At 39.1% G+C, this 26650-nt stretch overlaps 1 protein-coding gene across 1 annotated transcript in view; it reads left to right on the top strand.

Moving 5' to 3' along the window:
• The window catches only part of Grm3 (glutamate metabotropic receptor 3), a 202733-nt gene that overhangs the window by 157344 nt on the left and 18739 nt on the right, over positions 1-26650 (top strand). The window contains exon 4 of the mRNA XM_028776081.1: positions 21930-22996. Coding sequence (XP_028631914.1) covers positions 21930-22996 — 1067 coding nt within the window. The remainder of the gene's footprint in view (positions 1-21929; positions 22997-26650) is intronic.

The following is a 26650-nucleotide window of genomic DNA, read 5'->3' as shown; positions in this document are numbered from 1 at the left end:
AAGGATCATAGACATATTGTTCAGTCTTTCAGCAGTAACACTTAATAGATGTTCAATAAATATATCAGATCAAGAACAATGAGCATACAAAGGAATGCCATATGTTGTGATATTGAAGGGTCAACAGAAATAAGATATAAGTAAGAATTATACAAGGGGCAGGAACCCACACAAAGAAAATTAGGTGTACAAGCAGGGGCAAACTTTCCAGGAATCAGGTTTACTCATTATTCCTGGAGCTGAGAGCTTGAGAAGAACAGCCTTAGTGTGGTGTGGTGGAGGGGAGAGGGCAGAAGTGGGAGTGATGGTGAACTCTTTGTGAGACAAGTAAAATCATTATAAATATGCCAAGCTTATTGACAGGTGGCTCTCATGTTGGCAAACATGCAGGAAAGGGTTTTCTTCATCTTGTGAGGTCCTGGGATCCTAACCTGGGTTTCACTACAAACAAGTGCTACAGCCTTGACATACACTCTCAGCCCTCACTGAGGAATCTTGATAAGTAGAGTGCCATAGCAAGTATATTTGGGTATATTTGGGGAAAACTGTTCTGGTTGCAGCACAGAGAACGGTGAGAGGTAGGGAAGTTGAGGAACTCAGTAGAAAGGGCAAATCTGTTATGACACTGAAAAGAATGTCTTCTGAAACTTCTAGTTTTTCTGGAGACCTTTCTTTTTCTTTTTCTTTTTTCTTTTTTTTAAAAAATAATTTATTTTTCTCAAATCGTAATTCATTCACACAGGGGTTATAAACACAGAAAGGCAGGATGTGGGAAAGGGAATGACACTGGAGTGTGGGTGTTCAGGGGGAATACAGATATCTTTCAGAACAGGGTATCAGCTGGGTGAAGGTTCAGGGGACAGGTCACTATGACTCTGCCTATGACTCACTTGTCCTTATCTAAGTTGGTATTGTCTGCCAAGGCTACCTATTTACAAGGTCTATGACTACTCAGGCTTGTAAATTTCTACAAAAGCTGCCTGTTTACAACAGCTTATAGCCATCTGTTTCAATGTTTTTCCACAGAGATCCAAGACTTGGTGTTAGTATACATGTATGACAGGCCTATTGCTGATTTTAGGCCTATGCCTGATTCTAGACCTTCAGTGTGTAATCAGGACAGCCCCTGACATCTCCTCCCTTCTCTAAGTATAGAAGGGCTGTGGCTATTCTAATCTTGAGAAGGTGGGGATAGAGGCCTGACTTCCAGTAATTGAAGGGGACTTTGTAATGGCTCTGGTCCCCCTGACTTTGTCCTGTGAGGCATGAGGGCCATACCCATCCCGATGTCTTTTTCCTGGAGAGGGGATACTTTTGACATCAAGCCCTATGCAGTCAGGCTTGTCCCTCAGGGAACCCAAAGAGATATTTTTGCTGGAGAGCTTTCATAAATGGAAAAGTAGTGGAATTAACCTTATGAAACTTCTGCTAAAACTTGAATGAAAAAAAAATGAGTCCTCTAGTTTATCCATACACCTCATTCAACCTGATTTTAAAAACATGATTCTGCTGTTGCTGTTTGAAAATTTTTACGTTGATGAAAATCCCTCGTGCTCTCTGTGTCACTGACACTTTCTCCCAACAAGCCACACTCCTTCTTTCTGTTCTTTTGTATATGTATATGGGGGAAGGAGATTGTGGATAATTTCATGAGCATGTGTTGGGATTATTTGTCTACTGGATCACAGATAATCTAAGAGTGGGCAGTCCATCATAGAATATCACACACACACACACACACACAAAAAATACCCAAGTTGCTCAGTATGGAGAAGGCATCATTGTGATAAAATATCAATGGTGTTCTATTTCGGGCAGCTCTTGTGTAAGTAATCACAACTGCTGCAATTTCATGACATAGGCCATGTGAAGCCGGGACGACACTGTGACAGCACTCCTCTCTGTCCTCTGTCCTCTGTCTCTTAAATTCCTCCCTCTCCTTCTTCCGAGATGTTATTGAGCCTTGGAAGGCATCATATAGATACTCCATTTAAAGCTAAGTGCCCAATAGTAACTTATTCTTGGTGCTTAGACCTTTTGTACATCTCTCACTGACTACTTCCGTCACCTACACACAGAAATGGTCTTATGAGTATAAACACGCAGTAGGTTTTCTACTTAGTGCCCATGATCTCCCAAAGCACAGGTGTTTTGTTTTGTTTTGTTTTGTTTTGTTTTGTTTTGTTTTGTTAACCAGATTTCAGTAGCAGGTATGAGTTGGAAATTTCTTGGGAAATGGTGCTCAGATCCAATAAGAATGTATTGTATATCTTCATAATAGTTTGGCTACTGTTGTACTAATGGACACATCCTCACAGTACATTATTTTAGTTTGTGGTGTTTACTGATAGCTTAATGAAAAGATCATTACTTTTAATTACAGAATTAAAATACATAAATGTAATTTTAAAAATGCTTCATAAGTATGATCTCAAAAGTCACTTTCAATAAGGAAATGGTCCATTCAGTAGTCTTAAACTTACCCAGAAGCTAGTTTGCAGCACTAAAGCAACTATCTAGTGTAGTTTAAACCCAGAAAGAAGATATGACTTGCCATGTAATACATACACACACACACACACACACACACACACACACACACACACTTGCCTGCTTGCCTGCTGAGATGCTACCTCATGTCAGAGGCCATACTATTGCCTTTAGTGTGTGTGTTTGTCACTTTCCATGAATATAAGAGAAAAAGAAATGAATTTCACCTCAAAGTACCCATATATAGAAACCATCACATTACAGCCTGAATATGATTTTACCTTTAAAAATGCACTGCTTGCCACTCTTTTTTAAAGACTAATTGTTTTTATTGTATAGATAAGAGCATTTGCTTTCATGCATGCATACATATCCCATGTGTGCTTGGTTCCTGAGGAGGCCAGAAGTGAATGTCAGATCCCCCTAGAACTGGAGTCATAGATAGCTGGCATCCAGCATGAGGTTCTAGGAAACAAACCCAGGTTCTCTCCAAGAGCAGTATGTGCTCTTATCCACTGTACCATCTCGGCAGCTCCAATTATTCTGAATTGAGCATTCATCAAACACTTAATGCCTTTTATGCCTACTATGTATCTCTGAGACCACTCAATCACTGTGAAATAACGAATATAGCAGATGAACCCAGAGGCCTCCAAAGAGAGTACTAAAAATAAATGTAAATTAGGCTGGAAGATCTAAGAACAAGAATAAGAGAGAGTCTGTTGTAGTTAAAAACATAAGTGCTATATTCACACAGACTTCAGCTTGGGTCTTGAAACTGTTTATCTCCTAGTACTTATATAACTCAAATTCATTCATACTAAATCCCCTCATCTCTAAATTATTAAGAAAATATTCTTAAGTTAAATTCAATGAGGATACACAAGAATGGAAACTGGAGTGGGTACTCAGAAAGATACATATAGGGCAAAGGCATACATGTATAACTTATTATTTCTTCCATTTATGATTTTAAAAGGACTGTGGAGAACGTATTCAGAGGGGAGTATATAAACTGAGGGTTTCATACAACAGAAGAAAGTACAATGAAAAAAGTATCAGTGTCTAGGAGAAGCCCAAGTCTTAGTTCCCACTAGCACCTGAAATGCCAGAAACATAATACAACAATTAGCAATCAGAGATGAAAGTCTGACCCCAGAATGTCACAGCTTTCTGGGTACACAGGTATAGTCTGTGGATCATAGCTTATCCTCTGGACCCCATGTTCCTAAATCACAGTTCAGACCTCCGATCAAAACTGGGTGAAACGTTTTGATCTCACTTGTCTTCATACAGTGACCATTCGGCGTCTGTCTCTGACATCTTTCCTGTAAGATGTATCTGCTTATAAAATGTATCCCCATGAGCTGCCTCAAACAGCTCCAGCTTCTCCACTTGAAAGAGCACTTCACTTTACACTGCAATTATCACAGCTGGAGATGCTTGATGCCATTCGCTGAATTCATAGGCTGAAAATGAAAAGAGAGAAATAGTTGCCATTGTTTGTATGTCTTTACACATGTGTGGGAAGCAGAGGATCTGAGAAACATTAGTCTTTCACCTTTCCCCTTTCTCTGTGATGATTTTTGTAAATTTCTTCCTTCTCAAGTCACACATTATCTAGCAAAGCTTTGAAAAAGGGGACTTCATGCTCATTCCAATTGCTACCTTAAAAATGTGCCTCAAATGAGTTTTTCTACAGTGTATTCAAGAAAGACAATCACACATTCTAAAGCTGACAAAAGAAGAGGCCTTCCAAGGATAATTTTGAAACGGTTGCAAGGAAGTATTGAAAACTGACCATTCTAACAGTGACAATTAGAGATGGAGAGAACGAGCCAAATGTAATGCTGTGCTGCTCAGGAGAGCTAGGGCAAAATCACCTCCAAATGGCTGTGATTAGCAGCCACAAAATGGACTAGTCTAAAAATAATAATTTCTGCAGAGCAATACTCAGGGGTACCTGATCCAAGACGTATAATGTTTAAACTCTTGAATGCCAAACCACAGATCATCTTCTCCTCCTCCAAAGTTGTCCATTACTAGTTCCAAAGCGCTTAAGAGTCCTAGCTGCTGTCACAAAGAATGGGGTTCAACTTCCAGCACCCACACTGAACAGCTTACAGCCACCTAAAAATCCAGTTCCACATCTTCCAGATTCTGAGGGCAAGGGCACCTGCATGCACATGGTAAGCATAACAGACAGGCACAAGCAAGTATATAACAATAATAATAATAGTTGTTATTATTATTATTATTTTCAATTTTTATAAGATATTTAAAGCTTAGGTCTAAAAAGGGAAAGAATTATTATATTAAAATATTTTCTAAATCTTTCCTATTATATAAATGGTAGATCAAAATAAATGAAAAACAGAAGGTAGTTGTTTAAGGACTTGACAAATTCTAAGAGAAACTATGGTAGCATCTCTAAATCCCTCAGAGATTTTTCTTTCATCATTCCAAAATTATCACAGGAAACATAATTATAAGAGAAATCTTTTCAGGTTTGCAACATGAATTCAAACTTTCACAAAATGAACCTATGACCAGGTTCTTACAATATTTTGTACATGCATGTTCTAAACAACAACCACTCCTTTCGAGGTTACTTTGATTTTTTAATGTGGAGAGGGTATCTAGCTTATAGCATATAGAAAGTGGACAGGTGTGGGAAAGAAGACACTAGGCTGTCCGCCATCAAACATGTCACATTTATTTTTGTTTGTTTGAAACTGATTGCTGTAGGTGGGATAGAGCAGACTGACAGGTACAGCATCAGGACCTCAGCTCTGGTGCCTGTGAAGAGAAATGAGGTGAAGAGGCAGTGGTGTTCTCTCTGGATCGCTGTTTTTAAAGTGATTATGGAAGTGAGTGACTGAAAGGAGGTCTTCATCCAAAATCTAGTATCTCTTCACTTCTTCGACCTTTTAAACTGTTTGTGTATGTCTGTGTGTGTGTGTGTGCATGTGTGTGTGTATGTATATGTGTGTGTCTGTGCATGCGTCTGTGAGTATGTCTGTGTCCCTGTCCATCTGTCCTCTCTTTGTGTGTCTATCTCTCTATCTCTCTGTCTCTCTCTGTTTCTGTCTGTCTGTCTCTGTGTGTGTGCACGTGCACACGCGCATATATGTGAGTGTGTCTGTGCATGCATCTGTGTGTATGTCTGTGTCTCTGTCCATCTGTCATCTCTTTGTGTGTTTATCTCTCTATCTCTCTGTCTCTCTCTGTCTCTCTGTCTTTCTCTCTGTCTCTGTCTCTGTCTCTGTCTCTCTCTCTCTCTCTCTCTGTGTGTGTGTGTGTGTGTGTGTGTGTGTGTGTGTGTGTGTGTGTGTGTTAACTCCAACATATGGGAGAGGTAGTCAGGCAAGATTTTGCTTAAAGCATTGTTATATTACAAATGATTTCCTCATACTGGCAAAGAGTCCAATGCTGCAAATATTATGCTCTCGATGATCAAAGATCAAGCAAATATTTCTATTCACCAAAAAGAAATAAGTTCTGTCAGAAAACAAATGCTTCTGTGTAATTTAGGTAAATGAAGCCTACATTCTAAAGAACTGTTATGATTCATGTAGCAGTCATATATACAGATGCAAGCCACTTTGCTGGTGATAGCACAGTGGTTGCTGGGATGCAGGCACAGAGCACCTCACTCACTCACTCATTCACTCACTCACTCACTCATTCACACATTTATTCATTATTTTTACTAGTGTTTACTGAGTCTCTGATGGGTGACAGGCACTCTAACAGTCAGGTCAAGTTACAGAACAATTTCTGTATGTTAGACACTGAACTAAGAACTCTAAACTTAAAGCTCACAATATTTGCACATGAAACACACAAATAAGTTTATCAGTGAATCTGAGATTTCAGTGAAGGCATCAGTCTATGGAGAAAGTAGCATGGAACAGCCCCAAACCTCAAAGAGATCCAGTGGACAGGGGACACATATGAAATAACATACTGAGGTAACTCACAGTGGAGGTCTACATCCAGGGCCCTGGGTCCCCAGTAGAGGTTTTGATGGCCACATATGGCATGCTCAGCTGAGGTCACCATCATCCAGCTTCCTTGACAAACTTTCTCTCATCAGTTATACAACAAAACCAAGTTTAAAAATCTCTTTCTCTATAATTTTCTTTCTAACTAGTAGAAGTTTTTTTCTTTCTTTCTTGACTTTTTTTTTGAGATAATTACATCTCATTTTTAGAAACCATTCTTCCTAATAGATCCTTTGGAGGGGTAGCAATTTAAATATGTTAGCAAGCAGTCTGTTCTCCAGGTGGGGACCAGAAAAACTATATCACTTTCTGGCTATGGCTGTGTTCAATAGAACCAGTGGAACTGATATTTTCTCTAAATATTTTATGAAAGAACACAAATTCAGGCATACTGAAAATATAGCATGTTACAAACCAAGCATTTCTCATGTTTATTTAACCCACCACCATTGTGTTATACTTCTTTCTTGTATTTGCATGTATATGTGCATGCTCTATGTGGATGTTTTTGTGTTCATGTGTGGGATCACATGTGTATGTTCAGGTGCATGTGTACATATGTGTATGTATAGGCCAGAGTTGACATCAGTTGTCTTGACCATCACTCCCCATCCCAGAACTCAGTAAATAGACTGGTCTAGCAGGCCAGCTTTCTCTGGATGAGTCCCCCAATCTCTGCGGCAAAGTACTTAGATCCTAAGCAGGGAAACGTAGTGAATTCTGGTCCTCATGACTGCATGTCAGGTCCTGTACCCACTGAGCCACCTCCATAGCCTCTGGTGTTACAAACTTTATTTGAAATATAGGAAAAGTTTGTTTGTGCTCTTGAGAAGCTCAAATATATTTGATTATAGAGGATTAATTATAAAATTCATACAGGAAAAGTATGTGTGAGAAAGACAGTAAGTGTCAAATAAAAGGACCAATATAAGAAAGATCAAAGGCAAGAATTGGTATTTTCAACTCCAAGAGGAGCAAGAAAGGTGCAAGGAATGTATATGGCGGCCCTGGAAGGACATTTTGCAAGTGCAGTAGGAAAGAACGAACACATTGAAGCACAGGGGGTGTTGAAGAACAATGTACAGTGGAAAGACAGAGTTTCACACAGTGGAAGAAGGTGGCATTTAGATACAGTTGGAGATTATAACGTTGTTATATGAAAAGGTAACATGAAACATATTACGTAGATCTGTAAAACTCAAGATGATATGTAATTTTGCACAGCATAGCTCTGGGACACTCCAATTCACTATATGCAAAGCATCCTTAAAGTAAATAAATTAAAATAACATGAGATTATCCAAAAATTTGGATGAGTATTACATGCATATATATTCATATACATATATATATATGCATGTCATAATAATATTAAATGCTTTTCTTTTTTAAAAAAAAGATTTATTTATTTATCTTACGTACATGAGTACACTGTAGCTGTCTTCAGACATGCCAGAAGAGGGCATCGGATCCCATTACAGATGGCTGTGAGCCACCATGTGCTTGCTGGGAATTGAACTCAGGACCTCTGGAAGAGCAGTCAGTGCTCTAAACTGCTGAGCCATCTCTCCAACACCTTAAATACTTTTCATGCAGATTCACAAGTTATACGCTAAAAATCTAACCCCTACACCCAGTAATGAAAACTGTGTGCCTCTGTCCATCCAGATTAATGGGTTACAGATTTATTTTTCTCTTTAGTGTATTTCTTTTTTGGTAAGAAGACTACAAATTACTGACATCACTTAGTGCTTAGAAACTTAGAAAGTTGTTTCGGCTTTGCAAAGTGGGGCAATGAGATTCTATTGCTATGCCACCTTACAAACATCATAAGGAGCAGAAGACATGACTCAGTGGTTAAGGACACTTGTCACTTTTTTTCAGAACCAGAGTTTGTTTTCCAACACTCACTTCAGCCTTAAAATAGAAATTCTGGCACACAGAAAGGAGAAAGTTTTATAAAGAATATTTTTTTTCACTTGATTATTTCTAGAGACACAGAAACCCTTTGGGAATGGTGTGGGTTTGGTATTTCTTAGCAGTAGATAGATATGTTGGATGTCCTGACAAAGTCCCTTGAAATCTTGTATTTCAATAATGCAGCCCTTCTATGTGACGACAGACTAAGCTATGCTGCTGTGGCTTAGGAGTATGTGGCAACTTAACAATGGACCAGCATTCTGGCAGAAGTTATTTATTTTCCCTTGTACTACTCTTTACATGATACTACAGAGAGTGAAACGCATGGCCATGCATGCACTGGGCAGAATAGAAATTAATTTGTTTTACCCATGGAAATTTAAGTTCCTGCACGCTAAGCTGCTGTACTTATCTTTGACACATTCATTCTCAAAGGCTGAATACAATTTCTGCCGCTCTGCTCTTGATATAAAGAAGTTTTGTGTGCTTTAAAAGAGGAAAGCTCCTTTTATTAAGTACAGTCTTGTTACTGTCACTGCATTCTTCAGAGCATGAGCTCTGCTACCCATTTCCATACACTCTGCAAAGCTGACTTACTGGAGCATCTCTGAGTGGGATTTGCCCAGCAGTTTCCACCCTCTCTCCAGTGCCAGTTTTGTTCATCTTCAGCACTTATATATCAATCTTCTGCAACATGGAGACGTGATATGAGGCAGAACAATGGGAAGCTTAAGCCTTCTTTTTTTAATTGTTATCTTATTTATTTACATTTCAAATGTTATCCTCCTTCCTGGTTTCTCCTCCGAAACACACTTATCCCATCCTCCCTCCCCCATGGTCCTATGAGGGTGCTCCCCCATCTACCCACCCACTCCCTCCTCACTGTCCTAGCATTCCCCTACACTGGGGCATCAAGTCTTCACAGGACCAATGGGCTCCCCTCCGATTGATGCCAGAAAAGGCCATCCTCTGTTACATATCCAGCTGGAGCCATGGGTCCCTCCATGTGTACTCTTTGGTTGGTGGTTTAGTCCTTGGGAGCTCTAGGGAATCTGGTTGGTTGATATTGTTGTTCTTCCTATGGGGTTGCAAACCCCTTCAGCTCCTTCAGTCCTTTCCCTAATTCCTCCATTGGGGACCCCGTGCTCAGTCTGATGGTTGACTGTGAGCATATGCCTCTGTATTGGTCAGGCTTCTTTTGAAAAAGTCTTGAATATATATTTCTACATGTTTACATTGAAGAAAGTCTTTTCCACCACTACAAATCATGACTACCAATTAAATTTATCTTTTTCATTCGGTTTCTCTTTTAAATTTGAGCCTGATTGGTGAGTGTTGCAACATCATGTCGTACTCCCGGATGCTCAGTGTTGTGTCTGGGCAAGAAGTCACCTGGAAGGGTAGTCTCCTGAGAGACTCCACTTGTTGGTCTCTCCTTAGGATCAGATAGCTCTGCTGATGTCAAGCTCCAAAAGCTTCCCACACTTGCCTCCCACAAGAGTGTGCTTCTTTTCTTGGATCTGACTAGAGACATTCAAGTGATGGTGGCTTCCTAGTGCTTGAAGAGGAGGCTCCATGAAACACCTCTATGGGGAAGGCAGGAAGAGGATGTAATGAACTCACTCGTGTGCGTTGTTGGTGAGCGGGAAGACTACAGTGAAGAAGATTGAGGGAAACATGCAAGCTGGAGATGGCTATAGGAAGTAATGGAGCAATGTAATAGTTGCTTTCAGATGATGAGACTGCAAAGAATCTGTTTGGCAAGGGTATTTTCTATTTACAATAGGGATTGAAGTTTCTAAGACATATCTACAAACCAGGACATTTATTGTCTCTTAATTTTAGTACTATTGGTATTGTGGTTCTGATACTTGTTTTTAATGAGGGTGTGTGCTGGACTTTGTGGGGCATTCAGCAGCATTCCTATCCCCTCGATAGATGTCAGTAGTAAGAACACTTCTGCACTCTAATACAGACTGCAAAGTAGTACATCAAAATGAAGTGTCAAGGGATTTATGATGTAAAAACGCGTGCTAGCAAACATGATTCCCCAGTACCCAAGTGTTGGGTACATACATACATACATACATACATACTTACATACACACATGCATACATACATACATACATACACACACATACACATAAATAATTCTTGAAACAAAAATATGTGAAGAATTCTTTTCAATTTTATATTTAATTGGTCTGTGTTATAATTCAAAAATAACACAATTTTAAAAGAGCCTGAGATTATTTTAATAAGTTTAATAACCAGTTTGGGACACAATTAGTGGAAACCTAATCTGTGTCCATTTTAGCCTAATGAGAGTACAAAGATGAATGAATCATTTTCTTGTTCTAAAGAAGTTTAGAATCCAGAGAAAAAACGAGCACACACTGACAATCTTCTCTGTGATCGGTTTCTTTAAAGAACATTGGCAGCACAAAGGAGAGCCTGGCAGCCCAGCGACGTTCACTCTTCTGAAATGTGTTCAGTCCCCGAGAGCCTCACACTTGAGAGCTAGATGTTCATAACCATGAGCACTCACACTGCTCGAGATAGGATAAAATCACCAGTCAGCAGGATTTCTATAGGCACCTTGTAGCTCATAGTAGCATTCTGTGTTTATAACTACATCATGTTACAGTATCCAGGAAGCAGCACTCCTATAGCTCATGAATGAATGACAAACAAAAGCTGCCCATCCAAGCTGACAAAGGAGCTGAATGCAGTTCCCCCCTTGGCCACTGTGTCCCAAAAGGCCTCATTGAGACTGTGACCTACTTGTCCTCAGCAATAACTCCCTCAGTGCATCGTTTGGAAATCATTTTTAACCCCTCCCGGCTTGGTTTTCTACTCCTTTATTGTCTCCCAGATCATCCACTCATCTACTCAAACTTGGGCATTTCATACAAGCATACATTGTATTTTGATTTTATTCATAGCACATTATATGATACAGAATGTGAAGCAAGCAGCCAGACATGCACATGTATTTGAATTTCCAGCACCCAGACAGCTAAGCCAGCAGAATTGTGAGTTTCAGGCCAATTTGGGCTATGTAATCAGACCCAGTCTCAGACGAATAAAATAACAGGAGCTATCTATATCTTCTCATCAATGCATGAATAAACCTCACAAACTTTTAACCAAACGATATTCAGTACCAACTAATACTTTACGATGTCATCATTTAAATAAGCTTCAATATCGGGCAAAAATAGCATGTGGTTGTTAGAGGGTAAATTACATTTTCCTTTCCAAAAGCTATGTTAAATTCATAGCCCTGCTTCCTCAGAATATGACCTTATTTGGAAACAGACTCTTAAGATTGTAGCCAAGTTAAAATGAGTCAATTAGTGTGGACACAAATCCAATACAAAGGAATGTTTGGTCTCAAATACCAAGGTACAAGAAGAGTATGCTCTGTTGTTTCAAATTGGAGTGATGGATCTATGGGAAAAGAGGCATGAGAGATTTCAGGGAAGCTACCCCACCTAGGTGAGAGGGTTTAAACAGATCCCCCTACACAGCCCTCAAGAAAAATAAAGTATACTAACCCTTGGCTTCAGACAACTGTGAAATCATAAACCTCTGCCATCTCAAGCAACCTTTTGTGCTGCTTTTGTTACAGCAATGTTAACATACTGATACACTTACCTCAAAGACTAAAATGGCAGCTCTCCTTGAAGAAGCGTCAAGTGCTAGGAACAGGAGCAAAGGCATCCTGATAGTCACGATGTGATATGTGTGTGTTCACTTGTAGTAAACTGATTTTATACTTCACATTACTATTATATTTTAGTGAAAGGGTTTTGTAACTAAGCACCCATTAAAGCAGATGCGAAAGAGTCACTGTCTACAAAATGAAGAGGACAAGAGTCTGGTGAAAGGGATAGAAAAGCCATGCTAGTAGCATCCACTCACCTGATGGTGGCTTCTAACCAGTGAGTGGCCACTCTGATAAGGCTACCGAGGCAGGTGATCTCTGAGACAGCCCTCAGATTGGGGCTGTGGTCCCACCGTTTGGCACCTGCTGCTGCTGCTGCTTTTTCTCTATGCCTTGTTTGTCCATTCTCATTCTTAGTCTAATATTAGATTGCTCCCTCCTGAATTAAGCTCCTACAATTGTGGCAGCGCTATGGAGAGAGAAAGCCTGTGAAACCCTTCCTGGAACCCTCCCCTCACTAACTCTTTAGAACTGATGAGGGAGTCCCGTACAAAACATCCTGTGATTCCGTGTCTTTCCTCAGACACTCACCTTCACTGTGAAGATTCTAGTTGAACATCCCCCATGTAGGAGACTGAGTCCAAGGACAACGTGGCCCTGGACCCCACTGTGCCACACAGTTGAACCGTGAGATGGTAAATTCCTGGCAGCCAGGGTTTGTCATTGTTTCTAAACTTGCTGCATGGAATCTGTCTGCTCTAGCCAAAGGAGTTTGGCTTCTTCACCTCTGACCTCTGCAGTGATCTGTGGAGGGAGATGGCATTTTCTTCTTAACCTTATCTTTCCTGCAATTCACCAGATAGGTCTACAGCCACTAATGTGAGGATACAGTTTTAAATTTAGAGCCATGTTGCTGTCAGTAGTTTTTGCAATCTTAATTAGTATTTACCAATGTGAGCCTGGGCAGTGCAGACAATGTTGTCTTTACTGAAGGCCTCATAAGAGCCATGTTATTGTCTCACCTTAATTGACAGAGTACAGGAGAGAGAGAACAAGAATGAACCAGTTTAATTTTCTCTTACCATTGCTCTCTGATATTTCTAAGAATTAGACTTGACTTATCTCTACCAAATAAGTCCTAGGAGAGCTGGTTACCTTGATACTAAAACTTTCAAATAAATCCACTTGGAATTGGGGTCAGTACTAATTGGCTAATGAGCAACTCCAAAAACCACTATCTTGACCTGAGGCCAGAGCAGTGTCTGAAAGTGAAGTACTGACTTTGCAGCATTGGAGGATGTGGTGGCTTGAATAGAAACAGTGCCCAGAGATTCCTGTGTTTGAATGCTTAACCATAGGAGTGGCACTGTTAGGAGGTCCTTATTGGAGGAGGTGTGGCCTTGTTAGAGGAAGTTTGTCACCATGGAGGCAGGACTTTGAGATTTTAAATGCTCAAGCTACTCTCAGTGTGGAAAAGAAAAAATAGAGCCTCCTCCTAGCTGCCTTCAGGTCAAGATGTAGAACTCTTAGCTTTTCCAGCACTGTCTGCCTGGATGCTGCCATGCTTCCCATCATGATGATAATGGACTGAACGTCTGAAACTGTAAGCCCCAGTCCCAATTAATTGTTTTTCTTTATAAAAGTTGCCATGATTGTGGTGTCTCTTCACAGCAATGGAAACTCTGACTAAGACAGAGGGAGAAGGGACTACGAAAAACAAAAAAATCCATCTTCCTGTTGTTGTTCTCTCTTTTATTCTCTTTTATTCTCTTGCATGCTGTTGCAGTACCAAGGAAAGGTGATGTGGTTTATTTTTCCATGTCGCATAATGCGTTCTCTCCTGGTGAGAACCCACTTGAGAAATAGCAACAGCCCAGTTTTCCCACACTAAAGAACTATGCAATTGATTGCTAGAAAATTGTGGTTCCAGTTCACTGCGTCTTAACTATCTCCCCTGTGAGTCATTTGACCTGGCGGCAACTCTAACTGTATCCAGAAGGTGACAGACACAATACACAAGGGCTTCAGTTCTTCTGCCACTCAAAGTCACTTCAGTTCTAGAGAGTTCATTTGCTTCATCTCCAGGCCAGTGTTGTATTTGAAATCATTGTTCCAGGATACGGCTGGCCACACATGAAGCATACTGGTCCTATTGCCCTTTTCAGGCTGGTACAGATGTAGCACTGTATATTTCAAATTAAGGATCAAAGTGCTTCTGACAATGAATTTTTTCTTTAGGATTTATAAAGTAGTCATTTGAAGGACCCTAAGGTGATTTTATATTTAAAGGATTTAGACATTAAATCATATTTTGTCATATATCTTATTGTTTAACAAATTTAGGAAATGTAAATTTTTATTGAGAAACCACTTCTACTAAGGACATGGATACATATATACATACAAATACACATACATATACACACACACATATATACACATAGACATACATATATACATGTACACACATATAAACAGAAAAGTCCACCAAAAGTATCATTTGTTTAATCATAATCCATCTTCAAAGACTTTTTAAAATACTTGCAATATTTCATAATAATTTACCTTACAAATGTTTTTGCCTGATCTTCCTTAACCACCCCATTTAGTTGTATAACTTCTTATCAAAATTAAGTATGCACATATTTAAGTGAAAACAGCACACTTAACGAGAAGAATAGCCTTCTCTTCCCTCACTTCCCCAAGCACAGTCTACCACTCACTCCTCTTTTCCTGGAAAACAAAGTGATCCACTACTTACTGTATTTCCTTTCTCCTTCTAATATTTTGGCCAAACTAGGAGAGCTTCCTCATATTCATCTTCCAGTACTTGCACTGAGTATTTGCTATATCATTTTACAAAGCTGATCCTCTGTGTGTTTGTAGGTTTGTATGTATTCAGGCATGTGTGTGTGTATGTGTGTGTGTGTGTGTGTGTGTAGGGTGTATACACACATATGGAGTCCAGAGAATAACCTTAGCTGTCATTTCTCAAAAGCTATCTACTGTGTGTTTTTGAGGCAAGGTCTCTCACTAACAAACATCAATTCTTGTTCTCTGCAGTTTCCTTTTGAAGGTTTTCTCATCTGGCTCATGTGGTGATTGCCTGGAGCATATTTGAATATGTAATATACCCACATAGTTCAAAAATCTAACCTGTAAAACAAAATTACACCTTTCATCCTTGCCATTCATCTGTTTATTGTCCATCTCTTAGCCAAAGTAGCCACTGTTTTCAGTTCTTCTTGAGCTCCCCTACACATAGAAAAGAAAAAGGAGCAGACCACTGTATGTTCCCACTCCCATAAAATATAGTTGATCAAACATTTTGTTTTTCACACAAAACAACGCAACTCATTGTTTTTTTTCTAATATGTACATGTCCTCATCTCACATCTGTGTAACATTTTTTATTATTATTCATGAACCTAACTGATGAATGACAGTTTCAAGTTTTTCTGTTACAAATTAATCCTTCAGTAAGCATGTACCCAATCTGATCTATAGAATGCATTCAACCAATGGAAATTGCTAAACCAATTTAGATGCATATGTAATTTACAAAAACAAAACAACAAAAAAATTTCTCTCCTTTAGCTATATACTAGTTTATACACATAGAAGCAGGACAAGAGAGATTTTTGCCTGACTACACTCTTATTAGTAGAACATGTTAGAAATGAGAAATGTTTTTATTGTGTGTATTGGTTTCCCATTGCTACTAAAACAAATCACCACGAAATTGGTGATTTGTAGAGAATAGGAGTTAAACTGTCTGGTGTGCAGAAACATGGAAGAAGGGCCATGGCTAGGTAATCAAGGTGACTGGCTTCTTCTACACCCTGCTGACCTGTATCAAAAGCCTGGCAGCTTAAAGCAAAGGGCATTGGATACTTTTTTCTTCCAGCAGTGTCTCTCCTGATAAACTGGCTCAACAAGTTCACGACCAGATCAGGGAATGTTACACAACAGTTGCTGGTGAATCTATCTTTCTATCTTCAAACTGACCAACCCTAAATTAGGGAAGAAAACCCTTCAGAGGTTTCAAAAGTCCTCAGTCCTGAAGAAGAGATGGAATTTCTCAGCTTTCCATGTTCTGTCTCTTCTTTGCAAGAGGGAGTTTTTTCTCTTCCAGTCTACAGCATTGTGTATTTCCTCACCCAAGAAATGCCTTTCAACTGCTGATTCTGCCTGCTGCCTGCTGTCAGCACTGTTAGAGATTTCTCCTCTGCTGCTTGCTACCTGTTGCACTCAAGATTTTTCCTGCCTTTTAATTCTTTAGCTGGCATAGAAAATGAACCTGATCAAGACCCCCTAGACTCTATCAATGGAAGGCAACCTAATTTTATTTTCAACATTTCTAGAGGCTAGATGTCCAAATTGATTTCTCTGGTGTAAAAGCAATACAATCAGAGCTCATTTACCCCTTGGGAAAACCCACAGAGGAGTCCATTTTTCTCTCCTTCCCAGTTGTTATTGCCCACCCATGTTGACAGTTCTTTGAAAGCCAACAGTGGTGAGCTTCATCTTCTGTATCTATCACATAGAAACTGCCTCCTCTGATCCTTCTCCAACATTTCTGGCCTGTGTCAGTAACAGTGGGCTCACCATATAAGGCAACATATTTTTATGTCAGCTAAAAGACCCTTCAAACCTACCTCCCCATCTTTCACAAGGCCCCCTGAGCTCTGCTAAATGGTTGGCTGTGGGTCTCTGCATCTGTTTCCATCAGCTGCTAGGTAAAGCCTCTCTGATGACAATTATGTTAGGCTCCTGTCTGCAAGTACAGCAGAATATCATTAATAGAGTCAGGGATGGGCTCTTTCTCATGGCATGAGTCAAGGTGGGTCAGTTGTTGGTTGGCCATTCCCTCAGTATCTGCTCCCTCTTTATTCCTGAACACCTTCTAGGCAGGAAAAATTGTGGGTTGAAGGTTTTTTAGTTGAGCTAAGCGTCCCCATCTCTCCACTGGAAGTCTTGCCTGATTACAAAAGATGGCTGTCTCAAGTTCCATATTCCCTAATGCTAGGAAGCTTAGCTAGAGTCACCTTCATAGATTCCTGGAAGTTTTCATTGTCCTACGTCTCTAGCTCATCCTAGAGATGCCCCAACCATTCCCAATTCTGGCTGTCTCCCAATCAGCTCTCACCCATCCTCCCCACACTTGATCCTCCATTTCCCCTCCTTTTTTTCCCTCCCAGGTGCCTCCCTCCATCCACTCTCAATGTCTCATTTTATTTTCCTTTCTCAGTGAAATTCAAGCATCTTTCCTCTAGACCTTCTTGTTACTTAACTTCTTTGGGTCTATGGGCTGTAGCATGATTATCTTGTACTTCACAGCTAATATTTACTTATAAGTGAGTGAAAACTGTGTTTGTCCTTCTGGATCTGGGTTACTTCACTCAGGATGATCTTTTCTAGTTATATCCATTTGCCTGCAAATTTCGTGATATCATTGTTTTTAATAGCTGAGTACTACTTCATTGTGTAGATGTGCCACATCTTCTTTATCCATTCTTCAGTTGGGTAACATCTATGTCGTTTCTAGTTTCTAGCTGTTAGAAAAAATGCTATGTACATAGAAAAAGAAAAGAAATCTTAGTTTCAACTTTAATTCATCTTTGTTGCCTGGTATAACAGAGTAGTGGTAAGTTTAGCTGCCCTACTTTGGCTCCCAGTGGGCTGTGCACTGCCAGACACCTGGCCAGGAATTCTTTGGATCCATGAATGAAACACACACACATACACACACACACACACACACACACACACACACACACACCACTTAACTTTAATATGCCATGACTAGCTCAAGGCTGGGCAGTTCTAATACTCCACCCAGCTATCATAGATTTCCCTCTGATACTCCTGACTCAACACTCTCTAAATCTACGATCTATTTTGCTGCCCTGTTCCTTCTGGTGGCTCCCTAGTCTTTGCTGCCCAAGACACTTCTGGACAGTCCTTTCAGGGGCTGCCTTTCTTCTCACCTACATTCTGGATGATTTTTGCAGCTGTAAATTTGATCAGTCTCCCAGCACACCGTGGAGATTCCCTGTCTGCTCCTCTCTCCCTTATCCTAGCTGCGTAAATCTAAGGGTCCCACACCATCTCCATTTGCTCAACCATTGGCTGCTGACATCTTTATTGATCAACCAAAACCCAATTGGCACAAGGACCTTCAGATTTCGGACACACAGATTCCCATTAAATCAAAGCATTAGAACCAATCCCCAACATAACAGTAACAGGGGCTTTGCATTTAGGTTGTGAACATCTTTGAAGGACTATTTTTCTGCTTTAGATGTTTGCATTTTTCTGTAATTTTACCAATGTTGAGCATATTTTCATGTTTCAGAAAATTAGATTTTCCTTATAGTAAAATAACTTTATATTTTTGAATATTCTTATGGATTATTAAGAACCATTTTACATTAGAAATTAGTATATTATTAAATTATATCTATTTGAAATTTGCAGTATCATTTTTCACTTATGCTCCTATGTTATCCATATGTGCACATATGTGGGGTGCATGAGGATACACAAGTGTGTGTGTGTGTGTGTGTATGCATGCATGTAGAGGTCATAGACCAACCAAGGATCATCAAGAACCATCCATCTTGTTACTTAAGACACAGATATTCTCACTGGAACCTGGGACTCACCCATTAAGCAAGGCTGGCTAGCCAATGAGCCACTGGGATCCTCCCTTCTCCACCTTTCCAGAACTGAGATTACAAGTTCTACCAGGATGCCCAAATTTTTTACACTCTGTGATAATGACCGAATTCAGGTTCTAATGCTTACAAGGCAAACACTATATCAACTGAGCTATCGCTCAGCCTTAATATTTGGAACTTAAAAATCTTGATAGATTTTGGCATGCCTTCTTGGGTTTTTTGTTTGTGTGTGTGTGTGTGTGTGTGTGTGTGTGTGTGTGTGTGTGTTTTAGTAACCTTTACAAAGGACTTTTTCCACTCTGATATTAATGTTCTCTTTTATTTCTAGAACTTCTATGCCTTTATTTTTTACATGCGAAGTTTTGTTCCTTTCAGAATTTATCTGGGCATAAGTAATGAGATACAGACTTAAATTCATTATTTTTCAGTTAATTAAACAGTTACCTAACAATGTGTATGAAATAGTTTCCCTTATTTGAGATGCCTCCTTTAGTATTTACTATGTTAAAATAGGTCTTTTTATGGATATCTTATTCTACTCTTCTGGTTTCTTCACATATCCATAAGTATCACGAGAGTAGGAAATCAACCATAATGATGTATGTCTATGAACCACACAGACAGTGACATTCTTCTCCTAAGGTAAAAGTGGACACTAGCAGTGTGAAATGGTAAGTACACAGCAGACAAACAAAAGTGGCATAAAAATAAAGATCTCACTGTCACTGACTGAGCCTCATGCCAAATACCCCCTCATTGGGTCTTCAATACCAAGTGGTTAGCCCTGAAATCATATATATACAAACAACGCTAAACAGACTTAGCAGGTTGTGTTTATATGTTTATGAGTGTGTGTGGGGGGGAAGAGAATAAGAGAGAGATAATATAATAATAATAATAATGGGGGCCATGATTTAAGACCATGTAGGGGAAGGACATGCAAAGGTTAAAGGGAGAAGGCATGGAAGAGATTGGAGGGAGGAAAGGGAAAGAAGGAATAATGTAATTATATTTTAATTAAAATGAAAAGCTATTAAGGAGAAAAGCTTCCCCTCTTAGTTCAGTGGAGCTCTATTACTACAGTGTAATACTTCTGAGACATCTAATAAATGCAAACCATGATGTATTAAGAATAAATTGTATTGAAATTCATTTTAGAAGTTATTCATGGTGACAGTAGACACATCATCAATTATAGCTAGGAAAGAGGAAAAAGTTCTGGTGTTCAGACCAGCTTCTCTCTGGACGTTTTCCAAAGGCATAGAAAATGAACAGTGCCAAGTTCCAGCCTCAGCTTGGAGATAGGTTCTGAGGAGGGGTATGTTCAGGAGCGTCGAAAGAACGACTAGAAGTCAAATCACGGGTAAAAGCTGACAGCCTGTGTTCTGCTCAAGACTGCTCTCCAGATAGCTCTGTGGATAGCTCCAGCTCTGTAGTTTGTTTTGATGCAGCTCTTTGCTTAAGAAGGCTCTCTGCTCAAGACAGCTCTCATGCTAGAAAAAATTCTAAACGAGCTCTCTAAGCAGATCTCTCTGGGTAACTCTCTCTTGCAGACCAAAGCCCAGTCTTTTATTTATATAACAATTCAGTCATTTATTCTATGTTCCCTTTTCATTATCCCATGAACCAGTTTTCTATGACTTTAGTCGCTTAATTCTTAAAAATGATAACAAGTACAATTTTTTAACATAGCAGTTGAATTCAGAGCTCTGCCTGCCTTTGTAAGCACAGGCAATAAGCTAGCTGAATGGGACTAATCTCTGAGATCACCATTTCCACCACACCTGGACCTAAACTAACTCTGTCCCAGGCTGGCCTTGACCTCAGCAGGAGCCTCAGGAATCTGCCTTCCTTTGTAAACACAAACAATAAGTAGCTGGGTAGAATCCTGCCCAGCAAGCACAACCCTCTACAATCCCTTTATCTCCTTCCTTAGTATCTTTCTGATAAAGTGGCTCATAGTGCAGCTTCCTCTGTTCTTTTGGGTCCATGAAGCCCCTTGTATAATTCATATTGCAACTTCATAGTTGCAAGGTTGAGAAATTATGTTTTTAACCTCATGTTTTGAGAGTTCTTTCCCACAGCCTTAAGGGCTCTCCTGAAAGTCATAGCGTTTACCATTTTGCTGAGGAACATACTCACACCCTCACCTCCAGGACTATTGCTGATTCTAATTATCAAGGAGTCATTAACCTTAACAGGGAGGTCATTCCCTGAAGGAGGAAGATGAAAATGTGTATATTATTACACCAACAAGCCTTATGACTAACAATTGTCAACACACATGGAAGCCCTTGCCCTGCTATTCTAGGGGTGAGAACTGTGTCACACTGTCCCTTCCACAGTAGTCATGCAGGACTTGGCAGGACAGGATCTAGAACATACTATTGTCTGAGAGCCCTGCCCTCTACACTTAAAGTAATGCCCAATTGCAAATATTCTACCTACTATTATGCATATAATATACTTAGCCAAGAACATCAGTACATGCTTGTAACCTCAGCATTCAAGATACTGAGGTAGAGAAATGCTACGAGTTGGAAGCTAGCCTGGACTACATAACACCACTATAGGCCAAAAGCTACAGAATGACTATAAATAAATTTCGAGGTTTTTTCTGTGATTCATCAGAAATATTTAAATGCGTGTATTATACATTTATATTGAATCTCATTTTAAGGAGAAAATTTCTTCTTATTAATTTTATATTGTCAAGAAAATATTTAAGATGGTAAAAATTTTAGTGGTTGTATGTAAATAAGTATGAAATGACACATGAAGTTCTGCCTAATACCTGTTATAAAGCTTTAAAGAAAATAGCATGTCACGTCACACAGAGCACAACTGTTTGCCAATGCTTTTCTGTTATGTAACACGCTCTTTGAAGGCAGCACTGTATTGTGCTCATTATTATTATCACTGGTGCATGGCACCGTTAGACGCTCAGCAATGTGAAGTGAGTAAATTTATGAATTTGTAAGCACTCTGGAAGCTTTTGATGTGTGGCTTTTGATGGTAAGTGGTAAATTATGTCAGCCTTGCTATCTCTAGTTTCTGTTTCTTCAGTTCAGCTGAGCATACTCGCAAGTAATTGACTGATGACATATGAGGCACCTAAACAATTGTTCTTTTCTTTCCTTTCATTCTGTGTATCAAAGCTCCATTCAACCCGAATAAAGGAGCAGACAGCATTGTGAAGTTTGACACTTTTGGAGACGGGATGGGAAGATACAACGTGTTCAACTTCCAGCGTATAGGTGGAAAGTATTCCTACTTAAAGGTTGGCCACTGGGCAGAAACCTTATCTCTAGATGTGGACTCTATCCACTGGTCCCGGAACTCAGTCCCCACTTCCCAGTGCAGTGATCCCTGTGCCCCCAATGAAATGAAAAACATGCAGCCAGGGGATGTTTGCTGCTGGATCTGCATCCCCTGTGAGCCCTATGAATACCTGATTGATGAGTTCACCTGCATGGATTGTGGCCCTGGTCAGTGGCCCACTGCAGACTTATCTGGATGCTACAACCTTCCAGAGGATTACATCAAGTGGGAAGATGCCTGGGCAATAGGCCCAGTCACCATTGCCTGCCTGGGTTTTATGTGTACATGCATAGTTATAACTGTTTTTATCAAGCACAACAACACACCCTTGGTCAAAGCATCAGGCCGAGAACTCTGCTACATCTTGTTATTTGGAGTTAGCCTGTCCTATTGCATGACATTCTTCTTCATCGCTAAACCATCGCCTGTCATCTGTGCATTGCGCCGACTTGGGCTTGGGACGTCCTTTGCCATCTGTTATTCAGCTCTGCTGACCAAGACAAACTGCATCGCTCGCATCTTTGATGGGGTCAAGAATGGCGCTCAGAGGCCAAAATTCATCAGCCCCAGTTCTCAGGTTTTTATCTGCCTGGGTTTGATACTGGTGCAAATTGTGATGGTGTCTGTGTGGCTTATCCTGGAGACTCCAGGTACCAGAAGATACACCCTTCCAGAGAAGCGGGAAACAGTCATCCTAAAATGCAATGTCAGAGATTCCAGCATGTTGATCTCTCTGACCTATGATGTGGTCCTGGTGATTCTATGCACTGTGTACGCCTTCAAAACAAGGAAGTGTCCTGAAAACTTCAATGAAGCCAAGTTCATCGGCTTCACCATGTACACCACCTGCATCATCTGGTTGGCATTCCTCCCTATTTTTTATGTGACATCAAGTGACTACAGAGTAAGTCTGTGGATGTTTTCTTCTTTTTCTTAGTTTGACTTTCTTCTTTCTTTTGTTCTTTTCATTTATCAATGTTTTGTTGGGTAGAAGGTAGGATAGAGTCCTTTTATTTCATTTCAAGGATGAATCAAATAATTACAAATGCCATAGTTAACCTCAATATGATGTGAGAAAATTAATTCACTATGCTTTTAAGACACTTAATTAGTGCTTAATTTGTTCAGAGTCATGCAGCAGGCACAGAAGGGAAGATGGCTACAACTGATGGGCCATTCAAGTAGTTTATAATCTAGTAAGGAATAAAACATAATACATACACATAAAAACATCTTAATTAAATTTAAAAGGCAATTGACAAGAGAATGAGACTTAGTCACTAAAACCCCAATGAGAACACTTGAAATTGGACACAAGAGGATGTCTACAAGAGATGGATCTATAAATTAAAGTACTATTGCAGCATTAGGTCAAGATCAGTATAAATCTAAAACTTTTATTCATGTTTCATTACTTCCCTATAATGGATTAAAATACAATCTGCTATGTGATTCCTAAGACTTGTTACAGATACAAACATACTGTGCATGCTGTTGAATAGCTACAAACTTTATTGTATATGCATGGGTAACCTAATTAAGTCATTGTTTATAGAGTCCTACATTCAACTCAGATTTATGGACTTCCATGTCATTAGCATCTCTTATGGGGAAAATGTCATCATTCCATCATAATTTCCCAAGTTGTTGAGCCATTCATGAGTCAATTTTACTTTAATCATTCTAACTGTAGTGTCTTTAGTGAGACTTTTTCCTTTTTCTAGCAGTTAGTTTTTATTTTCTTTTTTTTTTCAGACATCATAGATCATAGGCCTGTTTCCTTGTTATAGCATGATTTCAGAAAATGAAGTCCTCCATAGATAATAACTGTCCCCAAATCTTCTGTTTACTAGTAATTACAACATTGCCCAAGATCTAGAAACCTGAGTGTCAAAAGGAAAGCACAGCAAATCCCAGACCTTAGACAGGGAAAACACAAACAAATACACAAACCAACTAACTAACACCTACAAAGGTGTCCATGGCACATCATGGTGAGTATTGTTGCTAGCAATAGATTGCATTCTTGGGAATATAAAAAAAAAGCTCTCCCCATAAAAAAGGTAAGTATATGAGGTAAAATGTAGTTATGAATTTGATTTATCATTCTATATTGTTTTCATATTTCAATATATGTTTTATATATATGCACCATGATTAACCTAAATATATGAGAAATTTAATTCATTATGTTTTAATATATATATATATGTATATAATTATATATAATATGATATATGATATCATACATATATATTATGTGTGTGTAATTATACATGTTGTGTGTGTGTGTGTGTGTATGTGTGTGTGTATGTGTATGTAATTTCCACCAACTAAAATAATATTTTAAAAGACAAAACAACTAAAGCTTGGGATCAGGAGCCTCCCAAAGGTTACTGTCTTTAACTCAAGTTATCACAACTATATGGCTGAAACCTGTGGAGTACATAAGAATCAATACAAATTAAGAATGCAAGTTCAAGGTTAGAGTAATGTTCAGAGTTATTTAATACTCAGACATTTTAAAACAACCGATAAAAACTTTTAAAAACCTTAAGAAAGGTAGTATCATGATTTGATAAGCAAAATCAAAGGCAAAATATGTAAACCATGAGTTTGAAAAGTCAGAGTTTTAGAGTAAAATGAAGAAGTGTTGTTACTATTTTTTGACTTTTTTATTGGATATTTTATTTATTGTTACTATTTTTAAAGGCGTTATCCTCAACTGTTGTCCTTATACGTACATCACCCCATGCATCAGAATAGACAAGTGATTTTTTTTTTATGTTGTTACTATAGTGTCCCTATTGAACCTCCTTTAAATAGGAATCAAGGCCAGTTGTGGTGACAATAATCCTGCTGCCCTAGACATCTGACTTTCAACTTCTCATCTTCTCATCTACAGAAGCGCTGCTGGCTTTTTAAAGTAAAGCAAAAAATAAAATCTTAAGTAACAAAATTTTGATCTTATAGAAGTTAGTACTTGTTTCACATGCCTAAAAGCTTGAACTTTTCCTTTTTGATAGCAGTACATTAGAGCATTAACTAGAAAGAACTATCTGAAGACGCCAGACCTTCCCCTACACTCTAGAAATTATAGGATAGCTAGATCATGTGAAAAGCGAAGACGGAGACTTCAGATGTTACCCCAGAATTCTGATATGGTTCAAGCACAAGAAGATCCAAATTCTCTCATATTGATTATCTTAAAATTTAAACATGTATATTGAATCTTAAATTATTTTTAAAATAATTGTCACCTTCATTTAGCTAGGGCGTATTGCACAATGTCTACTGTAGAATGAGAAGTAGCCAAGCTTCTGAATTCTATAAGCCAGGCAGAAGAAACCACAAGAACCAATACTCTTCTGCAGACTGTGTTCATGTATAAAGATGTGGACAACTACAGTTTAATAATATAAGAGTTATTTGCACATAAGCATAAGAGTTATTTGATGTAATAGGTTAGCTGAGGAGCTAAATCATATAGGGCTTTGTAGGACACAGCAAAGAATTTAAATTTTATTTTCTTTTTTGAAAAAGATATTTTATTTTATTTTATTTTATTTTATTTTATTTTATTTTATTTTATTTTATTTTATTTTATTTTATATGAGTACACTGGAGCTGTCTTCAGACACACCAGAAGAGGGCATCAGATCCCATTACTGACTACAAGGGATTACATGTGGTTGCTGGGAACTGAACTCAGGACCGCTGGAAGAGCAGTCAGTGCTCTTAACCACTGAGTCATCTCTCCAGCCCTAAATTTTATTTTCTATGGAAAAGGAAACCATTATAAGATTTTTAGGTGACTGAAGTCATGGTATCACATTGTAAGGATGCAAGCAGAGACAAGAACAGGGAGATTGGCTGGGCTGCTTGGTTAGTCTGTGGCAGCTGCAACTAAGTATTAACATTTGAGAGGGTTAGGAAAGGTAGAAACTATCAAAAAATGTGGAATTAGCAATCTACCAAAGTAACCTGCTAAGGTGCCAGGGACAAAGCAGAACACATGTGACTGCTGATTCAGACACAAAGGACTTTACCACTCACAATCCCAGCAGCAACCACACTGTCAGCTTCTGCAAGGACCCCTGGGTCCCAGTTTCTAGAAATTCAAAGTGGACTCAGAGATATCTGAATGTTCCCTGTTCAAGATAGGCCCAACTTTCCTGACTTGATTGAATATGCCAGAGCATAGCACTGGTACTGATCTCATTCCTAGTTTAATTATTAATATTATGCTCATTACAGGCTTTCACATTATTTCTGATTTTTAAAGCATGGCATTAAAATATAATTTCTCTTAATTCCTGAGTGTCAGGGTCTCCTTAAGTTTGCATCTGAAGTGAGTGCCTTGCCTTTGGCCCAGTTAGGTAAAGAGGATGACTTGGGACCAAGCATGACAAAGAAAGTAGAATTTCTCCCTGTTCTTGATTTCCCAGCACCTGGTGTGTGCAGACTTCTACCACTATCAATGGAACTCATGGCTGGTACTGTAATCCATGGCTGAGACCATCGTAGGTCTCTGGTACTGTAATCCATGGCTGAGACC

This window comes from Grammomys surdaster, unplaced genomic scaffold (genome assembly GCF_004785775.1).
Source record: "Grammomys surdaster isolate TR1022 unplaced genomic scaffold, NIH_TR_1.0 264, whole genome shotgun sequence".
NCBI classification, from domain to species: domain Eukaryota; kingdom Metazoa; phylum Chordata; class Mammalia; order Rodentia; family Muridae; genus Grammomys; species Grammomys surdaster.
Note: the sequence above shows the minus strand (reverse complement) of the source record. Positions and strands in the feature narration are given on the sequence as shown.